Genomic DNA, 15607 nt, shown 5'->3' on the forward strand with positions numbered 1-15607 from the left:
CTAATTTCCGTGTATCTCGAGTCCTTTAGGGATTCGACGTAAGTGTGCGCGAGCGGCGAGGTATTCCCATACACATGTATTACGTAATTCGTTTACAAATACATTTATACATATATATATATATATTATTGTTCATTTCGCAAAACGTCTTCGACGGCAAAATCTCTTCACGCCTACCTCTACTGGGTAACCTCCGTACATCTATATACCTACGTTCCATCTCCATCCACAAATCCAGAGTAGCATTTCCGGTCTAATTCAAACTGAATAACCCTCCATAAGATTTCCGACGTTTCTTCCGGTGCTGCGAGCGGCAGAGCGCGAATACATAAGCCAACATAAACACGGTTATGTAATATACAGTAAGCACATTGGAACCGTCGACAAGGATCAACAAGTCATTAACGCTGATTGCCCATGTATACGCACGCACATGAAACGTGTTTAATAGAGCGAACCGAGTACAAGGGTGATTATACAGTGGTGGTGCTATGTCGATACAAATTGAAGGTAATTCGACGTATCCTACACATCGATGTGCAATAGCGATGGACATATGAAAGTGGATTAATAAAAATATATTGTACATTTTTCGGAAACCTTTCTCCAATCATCCTTTTAAAACATACAGATTAAGACATATCACAAAATATATATACTTTATATTTCCCGAATCCTGTTGTCTCGTCAATGGCTTCACAAATAGCAAATTCATTTTGAAAATATTTATCATCGCTCCACCATCGCTATTATCGCCATTTTTTTTTTAAATTTATATCAATCAATAGTTATACAATAATAAACAACTAAAACTTCAGTTTGAGGAGGGACAGTGAAACCAAACAAAGTTGTTGATCGGATAATTATTAATAAATTGAAATCTTCAAGTAAAGGACCGCAAGAGAACCTATGTATGTGTCAGGTGAGTGTATATACCATTTTTGTTCAAACAGTCGCAAAATAATACTACAATTTTAGAGGGTATACTTATACAGGTATATGTGGCTTTAAGGGTACATATGGAGGTGTTTTTCTTGGATCGCATTCTCCTCTCAACACAGCAACAAAATTACATTACATTACAAGGTATCGAAAAAGATATTTCATCTTTTAGATTATACAAAAACGTATCGAATTTATATACATATATATTTAGGGTAGAAGGGGAAATCATATGTACATAATATAAAGCATATACGCAGGCACTTTAAAACGTATATAAAGGGTCGTATAACGCGCGCACCGAGAGAGGAGACTGCAAAGAGAGGATGAGACAAAGGGGGAAGGGGTACCAGAGTTGGATAGCAGGGGAGGTTCGTATAAAAAACTGACCGCAGCCGAACCAATGAATAATAATTATTGTTATTATTATGGAAACGTTGGGGCGATCAGGGTGGTAATAAACAAGCGGCTCCCTTCCGATACCTCCCCACTCTACCACCACGGTCTACGATCACCGGCGGGGCCGTTCGTAAGGGATATAAATCGTTGAACATAGAGGTCTCAGGTGATGCTAGATACCTTAACGGCCCTACTCTAAGCCCGGCAGGCCGATGGCACCGGTGACCCCCCTTCTCCGTGTAAATATAATATATACATATCTATATAAATACAAATACCATGGTTATTGATGGTACCTAGGAACTCACACGAGTGTATATTATAATATATAATTATATAATGTATATATTTAACATAGATATTAACAAACAGAAAAGGGGTTTTTTTTATTATTGTTATTGTTATATTACCTACTCGCAGGTCACTATACTGCATTTGGACGACGCGTTTTAATTTTCTGATTTCGGCACACTGTGCACAGTAGTCCTATGTAGGGTGATTGTCTATTGCTATTGCTGTTCTATAGAACTCACGCTACCTCTCTAACCCTCCCCTACAAACCTACTCAGCCAACCACCACATAAGGGGAGTTCAATGCATGTCTGTAGCGTGTCTATGTATATATACTTATATTATATATAATATATAAATATATGTATATATACAATTTATACGTCGCATTGACGTCGCGCGACGTGTCTAATGATACGGCCGAGTGACAGCGCCATTATCCCCACACGACTTGCCCACTCCTCTCTTTCCACTACCATCTTCGTCATCGTCATCGTCGGAGGTGGTCGAGGCGATGGCGGGGTTCATTAATTTAACGTGCTCTTCCACCCCGCACTTACATGACTCCCACAAACCATTTCATTCTACACACTATCCAATTCGTTGTAGACGACCTGCAGACGAGTCGGGCACACAATAACATATTCATGTTAAATCCAACCCTATCGCCATCACCGTCGTGGTGGTAGTAGCACTTTCTCGTATCGTCACCTCTCGCTCTATTATATCTATATATATATATATATAAATACAAATACAATATACATAAATGCATACATACTTACATGTTACGCACATTTACTGTACCTACACAATATTATAATAGATGTCGACTAAGTTTTACTACATACAAGAGCGAGCTAAGCGGCAAAATTAAAATTTGTATTTTAGACGCAGGGAAACGGTTCAACGGTCGGGACACCCGGTCACCGCAGGGATCGCAGGATAAAGTATAAGATTCAAATCAATCACATATATATAGTTATAAATCGTTGGAAACACGTGAATAAGCTGGGTTTGGCATGGCTGTAATGTGAAGTAAGTATACCTACGAACAAAGTATACAAGCGGCTCGTTATATGCTCACTGTAAAATACCTCGAATGATTTATATTTATTAGTCATTCGAAGTATTAATATAAAATTTGATTTGAAAAGGTATACCACCAAAAACTATAAAGGAACACATAATGTGGCGTTACGAGTTTTTTTTTCAACACCCATAAAACATCGTTAGGCGCTTTTTATGGGACTCTGCAAGTACACATTTATAAATATATATAAATCCATGTTCAATGGTTGTCTTACAGCCGTTACCCATGCCAATTGATATAAGTATTTACATCGATATTTAAAGATAACAAAGTAACGTAAAGTAAAAAAAAATATAAGTATTTTCGTGTTAAATAAAAACACATCAAGTTGATTAAAACGAAAGAAACACGCAAGAGCATAACACCACGTCAGTGTGGAAACAACATAATCTTAAATGAAAATAATAAATAAAAACTAGTGAAATATATTTTTACACTTAAATATCTACTACTGCACTCTGACGTTAAAATACAACCGTGAAACAAAAAATAAAACATATCGAAAAATTGACATAAAATATATATGATTATAGTTATTATGAGTTATGATTAAGTCGTGATATGAAACACAATATATAGACTTTAAAACAATATATTTTATCATAATAATAGTATTCAATTGATAAACTAAAAAATAAAATACATATATTTTATAAAAAGACAATGGTTAACAGAGGCATCGCATTGCTAAACAAGCTCGATTTAAAATTAAAATATTTTTTTTCTTTTCTTTTTACTATTACCTACGGTGGAGTCTGGACGTTAGATTTTGAGTTTAATATTAATAGATAAATTTACTATGATATTAAAAACAATAAAATTGTATTGGTAATGCTAAAAGTAAATTTACTGTTTAGTACATTATTTACGATAATATGTTAGATATATATATATACATGACGAATGCGTGTATAGGCGTTATCTTAATATTATGCTATGTAATATTGCTGAGACGTCCGAATGCTTGAGAATAAAAAATAATATACGAAAATAATATTATTGTATACTATAATCATAACGAGAGACAACACCGACGAATTCCGAAAGACAACGGTCCGAGAATTATCGAAAATCCGCTCACGCGAACCTATACAAACGATGATAAGGAACTGAGATAACGTCGAACGACAAACTAACGCATTCTCGCGCGCGGTGGTGACGGACTCGCATTATCACACATCTAGTTACGTTTAATTGTGGCGGCGAGAATACAGCAACGACGACGACAACAACAACAACAACAACAACAACAATAATAATAACGTGGGCAGCGGCGAGTGGGGGAGAGAAATACATTGACTGCGAAGAGTCGATGGTCGTCGTACCGGCAGCAGTCACGGACCGGTGCCCGGTCAGGAATCCGTGACTTGGAAGTTCTTTGTCCTGCGCGCGCGGAGTAATACAAGAAGTATTATGTATTATAGTTTGGATGGGAAAGAAAAAAATTACACGCAGACGCGCACGTAGGTATTATAATATAGATACGCCAGTATAGGTACGACGTGGACAACTAAAATTGTACACGGCAAAGTATTAGGAGAACGGGTGAGAGGTGGGGGGCCGTTTGTTGCCGCCACCATGAAACTACAACAATAATAATAATAATAAGTGATGTAAATACGCACGAGGAGATCACGATTCCGTGAAGACGTTAACGACGACGTTTGTGACTGCAACTAGGACGAGTCCTGCTTCGTCCCAGTCGTACTACGCTGCGGGTCTGTATAAACCACCCCATAATATTTAAGCGCGTAGCAGTCAGAAAAGTTTCACCCCCGCGAAAGACACGCGACTGTCATATCTAGGGCACGTGATTATCATTGGATTTATCATCGACCGTCGCCAACGACGTTTGACGATCGAAAAAACGATATTCTCACACGGTATAGGTATGTATAATAAATGCATATAGGTATATATGTATACACGAATAGCACGCGTTTTGTGTATGAGTCATCGCTCGGCGCATATTTCCATCGGGGGAGTCAGGAAGTAGTGGCGAGTGGGGGCGGTGGGGAGGATATAAAAAAAATAATAATAAAAAACGACGGCATCTTATTTTTTTATATTTTTTTTTTTTACTCTGTTGTTGAAGAAAGTGATTATATTCTCTCTGGAACGACCCCGCCACTGCCGGTGCCGCGCGGAGGAGAGTCAAGGACCTCCAAGCCGGGGCTATTGACCGGTTCACCTTGACTGCGCCGGGCCCGGGAACCGGTCTTTATGCGTGGAAGACAACGACGACGACGACGACTGGTCAAGGCACGTCGCACCGTCGCCGCCGCCGCCACATTCGTTACACGGCAGCCACCACCATTCATTCAGAGAGTGCGGCGGGGTGCGCGCGGTCGGTCGCACGGTTCGTACACGAATGTATATAACATGTACACACACACACACACAATTGGAAGGGAACGGAATAAAATGATCGACGAAAAAAAAATCATATTATCAATGCGTCTATGACGAGCGCACGCGGTGTACGAGACCGTCGTTATTAGGTTTGGCGGGAACGGAGCGGTGAGATCTAAAACAGCCTTTTTTCTACGCACATTTTTATTCCCCCCCCCCCGAAAACCTCACCGCAATACATGGACGATACCAAACGTAGAGCATCGACACGTCGTCACTGACCGAAACGAGCCCAATTATGCACACGGTGATATCAATAATAATGTAGACTCGTAGGTACACACAAACTATACTATAAAATAATGTGATTCTTTATTATTGTGCCGCGGCAATTATGATAATGCACATGCGTTCTAGGAGTTAACCGTATAGTAAATGCAGCGCTGCACAACCATGTGACAACAACCGACTCGGCCGCGATTTTATTAAATCCATGACCTATGCTCGACGGCGGCGGCGACGGTCCCGCATTCCTGTCAACCGGTTTTTGGCGGGCTTTCCTCCGCTGATTTACAGCCACCGTGTACGGCATTTTTAATCGAAAAATATCAAAATAATAAACGGCCGTTATTAATACATCTAAGCGAGAGTTTTCCGGGTTCACCGCTATTTTTGATTTAATACTCTCCACTCCCCCCTCTCATCATCACGGCCGTTTGAGTTATTGCCCCCGTACCGCTTGCCTGCAATCTCCGTGATAATAATAATATAATAACGCGTGGCGACGAAAAATGACCGGGAAATCGAAAATTAGTTTCTTTCGTCAACTGCGAGCACCAGCACAGCAGACCGCCCGCCGTAATCATATTAATTGAAAATCATATCATTACGTTTAGTATAGTATGAAATTGTTTTAGACATAAAGCAGGGCATAAAAGGCGTGTCGCGTGTGCTCGTCCTAAAATTTAAAATCAGTGGTTAAAAGTCAAAACACGATCATAGCGAACGTAGCGAACGTTTAGTCACTAATACTTAATTATTTTCTATACTTTCATAACTTGCATTTATTTTAATAAATGGGCAATCCCGTGAAGTTCGTAGAATAAATATGTATAGCCATAAGAACGCCATTTAAAATAAAAATACCTATTACAGGTAAGTAATTCGTAAGTCGTATTAACCGTACAAAAAGTCATAACCTCCACCGCAGCCGTGCGCATATGACTATTATATTTCTGGGTGGACCAAGCCTCGAGGGTAATATACGGAAACGAGTTTTAGGAGTGTGAAAAACTAGATTAAAATTGATTTGGAACGGGTCGTGGGCATTCACAAATATTTGGGATCAGTGGTCGCTGCAAATTTGATAGGTATATAATATTGGAAAAAACTAGTATAAACGACACTCAACATTAATCGATATGTATGTATAATACATATAATTCAACGTATGATCTTAAACAAGATTATTAACATAAACGCATTAAAAATTGTTGGCACTTTCAACAACTCGGCAACAGATATTTGAAAAAAAAAAGCTTGTATTTGTATTAATCTTACTCACCCTGCTTATTTCTATAACGGATATCTAGTGATTTATATCAAAGAACTTTAATCGTTAATATAAAAACAAATAAAAAGATTGTCCGTTTATGTAATTAAAATTTTGTTTAAAATGACTAAATTATCCAGGGTGCCAATATTTTATTTAGAATATAATGAAACGATTGAACAAATTATTTATTATCATACATTTTAAATATAATACATGCCACATTTTGTACGTATATACTACAATACGACACACAATAATTCAAAATTCAACACAATAAAAATATTTATTTGATAACTATAATTTCCCAAAGTTGTCTCTGTACGACTATACATATTATATGCATGCTCTCACAAAAATGGTAGTACGTATTAGTTTAAAAAAAATATATTGTTATGTTCAATCGTAGTTTAATCCAACAAACAAATACGTCCAATAAATACAATTTCATACGATGTAGTTTGGTCATTCGATTTTTAAGTTCAAATGTACTATAATATAATGTCTTTTAAATTATAAAATAATATTTAATAAACCTCTACAATTATTTTTGTGGCATATCAAAATGCATTATTGTTGTCCATTTTACCATTTTTAGATATGCCTCATACAAATTGCTAAAGTATCTTATATACTTATAGTAATGATTAATGAGTAATTAAAATTAATATAAACACAAAGAAAACATTTGAATCAATATAGTAATCATTTAAGAGCATGTCGTACCCGAAAGTTTAATCGCATCTTTATTATGGCATAAAAGAAAATGTTAAGTTCTAAATAATTTATATTATTTTATTGTTACTTTTAATATTAGAGTGAATTGACAAAATATTAAATTTAAAGGTAAGAACATTATCTAAAACCTTGTTTAAGCTTTTTTTAAATTTAAATTTTGAAGCAAGTTAAGAGCATTTGAAAATTAACAATATACATATAATGATTATAATAACATTAAGCATTATGTTTACGACTGAATTGTTTAAAAAAAAAAAAAATAGCACTATATATTATTTTATTTGACGTATTTATCAGTACTTTGCGGATTCGTTAATTAATATAATTATTTGAAAATTGGTGGTGCACACTATATTCGATCCGAAGAAAACATGTAACGAGTTAAACAAAGTTATAATTTCTAATTAACCTTACTGTTTTTAGTGAAATTGACATTTCAAGTTATACAAGTCTAACCATGTTTTATAGCTATAAATAAATACTATCTTTACCAACAAGTAATATAAGGAAAACAAATTTTATTATTTTCGTGCGATCCAGCCCAAGTTACATACAATTACATAAATAATAAAATATAACATACCTACCATTATTATTATACTACTGTAGGCATTGAATTCAATAACTTAATTAGAGCTCATTCATAACTTTAACGACTCATTGTTTAAAGATGTAAATGTTATGTATTTAAACAACATTGGAGAGTATATGGATTAAATAATTATGCGATGGATATTTTTAATTAATATAAAATGACGTACAAACAATAAAAAATATGACGTAACAATATTTTTATAAAACATGATTTACAGGAGTTTATTATACTGAACGTTGTTTCATAATGGCAATATTATTATTTATTTAAAAAATATGCACTTATTCAAAAAAAATTACCTAAACAGTAATGATACATATATAGAAACATTATACCTACGTCTCATATAGTAATATAAACACTCCGAAAATATTAGTGAAACTATGTATACTGCTGAGACTCGATGCAGATAAAAGGTAGGTAATTTTGTATATTTACATACCTAATAATAATTTATTGTTTAGATATTATTAATTCTGAAAGTTTAAGCGCACAGTGAAAATATAATATAATATTATGTACTATTCACACGTGATTAAGATTGGTAAACAATTTAGCGGATAATCAACGTTTCAAAACAAAAACTATGAAAAACGTCGAATCGCGTCTTCCGCGATAGAAGCGGAATTAAACACACACACACACACATATACCTATTAATTCATACATATTCGTATATAGGAATTACTTTGTGTATTCACGTGATTTTTGGAATGTTTTTTTATATAATTTTTTAATTTTAAACGGATACAAGTACCAACCTACTAGTACACTTACCGCTTTAACATACATAATATATATATATAATTTTTTTTAGATATATATTACCGAAAACTATTATCTCTCGCAACTACTATTATTACGATTGGTGGGCGTGCACTAGAAAAGAATAGAAAAAAAAAACAAAAACCCAGAATGAAATATATGGAAGTGGCCGAACGCGACGATGGTGAGGGGGTGGGGCACACACTTTGTGCGCGCGTTCACCTTGGCGCGTTCGTAGCCGCCGTCTAAGTAGACGGTCGAGTCTAGGCGGGGGAATATCACGAGGCATCGGACGGCCGTGATCTCGAGCAGATTAACATTAAACACCGAACCCTCCTTCACCTGCACCCCTACCACCACCATCGCCACTACTACCACCAGATTCGGAGTACCGACCGAAGGCATGCCGGGTAAGGTGGAGATTCCCGCGGTCCCGAGAGACACGCGAGAGTAACCATCGCCGCACGTAATGACCATCGACCGTTGTCGTAGAAAATTACACCGTGCAAGTACACAAGTACTCGCGCACACACACACACATATATATATTTAATATACATTTATATATTACGTACGGACGAAAATTACCGGTTACCCGGTAATGTGTATGCCGATCTAGAGGATGCGGTAGAGAACATGGGTAACCGCCGGTGGTGCTAGTGGCGGCGGCGGCGATGACGGTCACGGCGGAAGACGAGGACGAATTGAATTCGTGCGGCGCGTTTCGGAAAGATATAATATTCTATGGACGTATAAAATAAATTATTACGGCTTATGAGCGTATAGGAACAAAATGAACGGGTGTCTATATGACGACGGTGGTGGTGGAGATTTGGTATCTGCTGCAAATATCGTAATAACATGGCAATTTGTGTAGTACACATTTCATATCTACGATTTATTTTTATTCAAAAATTTGGTTACGAATCAATGGCGTAAAAACGTAAAATACTAAATGAAAATAATAATTATTATTGAAAAGAGACTTGCCGACTGAGACGTCAGAGTATATTCGATTTTACCCCAGCCACCGCGCGTAAACTGAAATCGTTTTAATTTTAAAAACGTCAACTACATGCACGTCATCGATTTTTTTTTTTACATCCGTATACTTGTAATATACCTACTTACTATAACTAATTTTTTAACTAAGCTCGCTGCACCGCCCACCACACGTGATTTGTCAGACCTTACGCTAAACCTACATGATATATAATATTATTATGATAAAATATAGCGGTCTATCGCTTATCCGATCAACCCTCGCCGCTATCCCTGCAAACTCAAAATTATTACGTGATTTAAAAAAATATATGAGCACGAAATTAGAAAATATGTATAACTAGAGGATTACTCTACGCCGCCGTTTGATTAGGTACACCTATGTAATGACATAATATGATAACAATGTTACTACCGCATAAGTCAAGCAATTCATTACAAAGACACTTTTCGAGATAGCAAACGTTACATTTGTATCATATAATATACAGGGTGATACACACCGTGATTTCCAGTTAAATTGTATCAGATAAACGAAAAACGAAACACGGGGGGTTACTGCACATATATATATATATATATATACAATAAATAATACATAGACCACAGACTATTTACGAACGCGATAATAATCGCGATGAGAATCGAAGAGATTTAATATTAAATATTGAACGTACAACAATACGGGAATATACTATTCTACGCGTAGTTTTATTACGCAAACATTCTCAAAAGGTGTGGAATTTCAATTCAATTTCAAAAAGACGCAGAGGCATCGTTTCCACAACATTATATTGTTATATTAAATTAATAACGAAATAACTATAAAGCCGAAATTATCGCTTTGATAACAACAATTGAATTGTGATCGTGCTATTTCTACTACCTATACAGATAACATTTTTTTTTTTTCAAATAAGGCATAAACGTCCAATATTGTATTGATGATGATCTTCAACACTTGCAGATATATCAACCTTGAACGTCTTGCAGGACGAATTAACTCGAAAATAATGTTGAATTATAATATGTTTGACAACAAAACCGACTACAAATGAATTAAAAATCACTTATTTTCTAATAATTTTTTTTTTGCACGTATAATAACAAAATAGCACGATAATAATAATACGTAATGTGCTATTAAATAAAATTGATGGGATCTGCAGAATATGTTCAAACTCCCATACAAAAGCAGCAGCAGCAGTTTTACTTCGAAACGTCGATTCCGGGGTGATAAAAAATGTACGACGACGGAGTGCGTGCGGTTTTTACAATTCTGCCGCAAAAGTGCAGTTCCGTGGACTTATTGAAAATACAAAATTCATGAACGTCGGGCACACATATAAATGTAGTTACCGCAGTTCTACCAAGTCGTTGTGAGGTCGAGCGACGAAAAATAAAAAAAGTATCGCCGAGTAAATATTTACGAATTTAAAAGAGAAGGGATTTCCTCGTCAATCATCCGGCGAAATATAATATCCGACAGCATCCTGTAAGTTAAACGAACGAACGCAAAGCAAACTCCGGCAAACTCTAACAAACTAAAATTTCCAATTTATATAAATGTATATATTATATAATATAATGTAATGCGTGTACGCGCGTATACGAAACGTATATTATTATATGCGCAACGATTTCCAATAATCGAGTAAGTAGTAATGACAACTAATAAACAACACAAAATTAAGCTTTAATATCAACGTCGTAAATCTTATGCGCATTATGCATAACACTATATATATATGTGTATATAACGGGACGGTTTGGGGATTTCGAAACTTCTCTCGGGAGCATAAACAATCCCGTTCGCGTGGAGGGGAAGTGATTGACGGACGGACGGGGCGGCGAGCCGAACGGACGGGCAGACGACTGGCGGTCTATTGTCAACGAGCACACGACGAGCGTAAAAACGACAACAAATGGGTGAATGATATATAACGTATACGAGTATATCATTATATATATGGACACTCACCATTTCCACGTCGTCCTGCACGGCGTCCGCTGCCGGCGTGGCGATAGTGGCCGTCGGTGGTGCCGTCGTGACGGATTCCGCGTACTGTGGCGCCGGTCGCTGAAGCTGCTGCAGCGGCGGGTGGTGATACGTGTTGTTGGCCTGCAAGTGATACAGCTGGCCACCAACGTGCGGCGTCTTGGGTTGGGGCGTCACGGCGACGGCCAACTGATACTGGTGCAACGGTTGCGGTTGCGGCGGCTGCGGCGGCGGCTGATGCTGGTGCTGATGATGCTGATGATATACGTGGTGGTATGCTGTGGCTGTGACGGCGGCGGTGGCGGCGGCAGTGGTGCAGGCGGCGGCGGGCGAGCAACAGTGCGCGCAACAAGTCCGCAACGGCGGCGGCTGTTGCTCTCCGGCTACGTGCAGTGCCCCCGGGTACGTGTAGCAGTACGTGATTGCTGATGGCGCGTTGACCGGGGCCCGCCGGGCGGCAAACACGGTGGCGGCGGCGGCGGCAACGTCGGGTACGCGGCAGACTAGACCGGCCGGTCAACCGGACGATCGCATCGGCGTCTGCGGCTGTCGGGATGTCGCGCTGTGGGCTCGCGCGCAGACGTTTGATGGTGCAACGATGTCGTCGACGATGTTTATTGTGTATCGGTACGTGCCGTGGAAACCGTGCAATATATACTGTGTATTAGCCCGCGGCTGAGAACACGCACCTGTCGTCCGAAGTGTCTCGTGGTCGCGGACGCGTTCGACGGTTTCGGCGGGCGACTGATGAATAGTTTGTGTTTATTGACGTGTGTCTGCTTGCATGTGTGTGTCGGTGTGTTTGAATGTGTGTGCGAGGGCTAGGCCGTTGGGTTTGTTGCGTGCGTGGACAGAAAACGAGAAACGAAAGGGGAAAGAATTAAAATAAAAAAAGACGAAAAAGAGAAAAAGTGGTGTGTGCGCGCGCGTCGGAGTGTAGCGGAGAAGATCCGGTACTGATGCGGACTCTGATCGCACTGGTCGCGACGGCGTCGTCCCGAACGGGGTCCGGTGTGTGTGTGTCGCGGTCGGCGGCGTCGACGGCGCGCCGACCTGCGCGCATGCGCCGCGCGACGGGCACACAGGTACGCCCATCGGTGGCGGGGAGGCGCTCTCCGCCCGCGGCGTGTACCTATTTGCGCGCACACGCACACGAGCGGACACACGTACACACGGATATTCAACACTCCGCCACCGCACACCCACCTGGTGATTCCGCGTAATGTGTGCGACTGTATGTGGGGTGTATGTGTGTGTGTTTGCGTTAATGTGCGCGCGTGTGTGTGTTTGTGTACATGTGTGCATGTATGTGTACACGTGTGCGTGTGTTTATGTGCATGTGTGTAAGTGCGTGTGTGTTTGTGAGTGTGACGATAATAGGTTATTAACAAAAACAAATGCGTCCGCAATTAATGCGATAAAAATATGTATAATATTGTAATATATAATGCGCGACACAACACAACACGGCGCGAACTTTCCTCCGAGCCCTGTACGAAAACGCGTTGCTTAAACCCGCCGCCGCCGCCGCCGCCGCCGCCGGACTAAACGAATACGACGCCGCAACCGTCGACAAACGGCGAAAAAAAAAAAAGAAAATAATAAAAAAAAGTATTGTTCACGCGGGTCCTCCGAAAACCGTCATAACAGAAAACATTTTTTTTCTTCCTTCTTCTTCTTCTTCTTTATATTTATTAACGTTTCTATTCAAACTTTTCCTATTGAAGTTTGATATATTTGCACTTTTAGTTTGTAGGTACACAATGTCTCTTTTTTTTCTTTTCTTTTTTCCTTTCACGACGAATATTTTTTCAAGATTTGCAGCTTTTAAACAAATGACCGTTTACACAAAAGTTTCTTAAACACTAGCGACGACAAATAAACAGAGTGCGACGGGCTTATATATATAGACCCTTTGTAATAACACAGAATCGACTAATCCCGAGACTTATGAAAAAATCGACACGTAAAAGAAATAACGTCGTTGATGGGTTAACCACCACACACCTTGAACACTTACGTATATATTATATTCAACAGATATTATACACGTACAGGTTGAATCAACAGACGGCCTGTTGCTAGAGCGCCTACATATAATATATTATAGATATATATATATATATATATCCCGGTATATGTCGGTTACGTGCAGTTCAAATAATATTCGTTTTTTTACACTTGTTAGGACTTACATGCTGCACGTACAACGTGCATATTATAACAATATTGTATAATGCATATTAGATACTTATCGTTTTACATTTAAACAGGCCGTTCCTAATTATTTTACAAATTGAACTTATAAAATGTACAAAGACATAATTCTAGAGCATTAATAATATATATACCGCGATATGTGATATCATACACGGTTGCCAGGGCACTGACGACGGATACTCAATACTCACTGAACTCATTCATTATCGGTGTGGAGGATTAGAACGGGGTCGGTGTACATTTGACATTACATTATTTAATAAACCATTTATTAAATACAAACGTATATTTACACATAAGACCGACGTAGGTAGGTAGTGTAGATACTAATTGAAAATAACTCGTAGACCCGACCTCAAAAATAAAACGATAATCGCGCGTCTGTCGACTATAGGCAGAATACACATAAATAGTGGGGAACGTATTTACAGCCTCTTTTTCAGAGAAACTGCGGATACCTATAATTTATAGTAATCGTGTACATGGTATTGAGAAAAGTAATGACAAAAAAATCTTGTACAAAGATATTCAAGGTCAAAAATCCAAACTACAATAATAGCGTTATTTAAATTTAAAAAAATATTTATATTTTCATTATTTTTATTTTTTTTATAGTTATTATAAATACTAAACAATAATATTATAATATTACAGGGGGGTTGAATAATTACACAATACATCAGAGTCCTCGACCAACATGACGGTTTTTCGGTTTCGGCTGTTATTATCAAATACAAATCTAGTTTATTATCTATATTATCTGTATTACGAAACAACATTCAAGTGCGGGGACGGAAAACAGAACGTAAGAAAACATTTGAGAATAGGTGGCGCAATGGACCTTTTTTTTTTCGTGTTATCGAGGAATGGACCTGTAGTTTCTTAGGACTGATCGAACGTAAAAACACCAAAAGTATCGTACAAACCTGAGTTTGCGCGAGTACCTACTGCATACAATACGGACAGCCTTGGCCTAAAGGTCTGTATAGGCTGAGTTTATACCGTGGTAAATATGTTGTAGAGGACTCTGGTATAACAATATTGTTCCTCGACCAATATTTGGAAAATTTATAATGCCGTGCCGACCGATTCTAGATCACCATCCACGAGTGCGGATTATATAAAAAATGTTGTGCAGTGTGACGACTATCTCTTTTACACATATATTATATTTGTAAGCTTCGGTCACTTCCGAGTTCCGACCAAGACGAAATACACGTCGCACGTTTTCTGATGTTTTAGAATTTCTGCGAAGAAGGTAAGACGCATATCAGCCACAAGCACAACTATATATATATATGTCTATATATTATTTACAGGTTCCGAGTAGGGATACAAGACATTTATTAATTTATTATCGCCTCCTCGACCGTAATATATTTATTTTTTATATTTGTACGATCGTACAATATACTAGGATATTGGTTAATAAAATCCGAGTAAAAACATGAACATTTATCTAGGAATATCACTTCTCAGCCCCAGAAAACAAACTGTTTTAGGTATATATGTATTATATGTGACCATAATATGATTAATATATATTATGTAGAATTGATACACCGCCGGAATAGCGAGTATTCAAACTTTTCAACCGGCAGACGACCATCTCATTAACATAATTGGAATGCATGTAATAGTTCAACAGTCTTTCATTCC

General features: G+C 38.0%; 1 protein-coding gene across 10 annotated transcripts in view; it reads right to left on the reverse strand.

Annotated features, from left to right (window-relative positions):
- Positions 1-15607, reverse strand: part of LOC132931966 (polypyrimidine tract-binding protein 2) — a 178716-nt gene that overhangs the window by 77467 nt on the left and 85642 nt on the right. The window contains exon 1 of one of the 10 annotated variants that reach the window (XM_060998104.1): positions 11711-12751. The exons of the other annotated variants lie outside the window; for them this stretch is intronic. Within the exon in view, the coding sequence (XP_060854087.1) occupies positions 11711-11713 (3 nt within the window). The 5' untranslated portion in view covers positions 11714-12751. Of the gene's footprint in view, positions 1-11710; positions 12752-15607 lie in introns of those variants that run through there. 10 annotated transcript variants of the gene reach the window in all.

The sequence above is a fragment of the Rhopalosiphum padi genome, chromosome 1, assembly GCF_020882245.1.
Source record: "Rhopalosiphum padi isolate XX-2018 chromosome 1, ASM2088224v1, whole genome shotgun sequence".
In the NCBI taxonomy this organism is placed as follows: domain Eukaryota; kingdom Metazoa; phylum Arthropoda; class Insecta; order Hemiptera; family Aphididae; genus Rhopalosiphum; species Rhopalosiphum padi.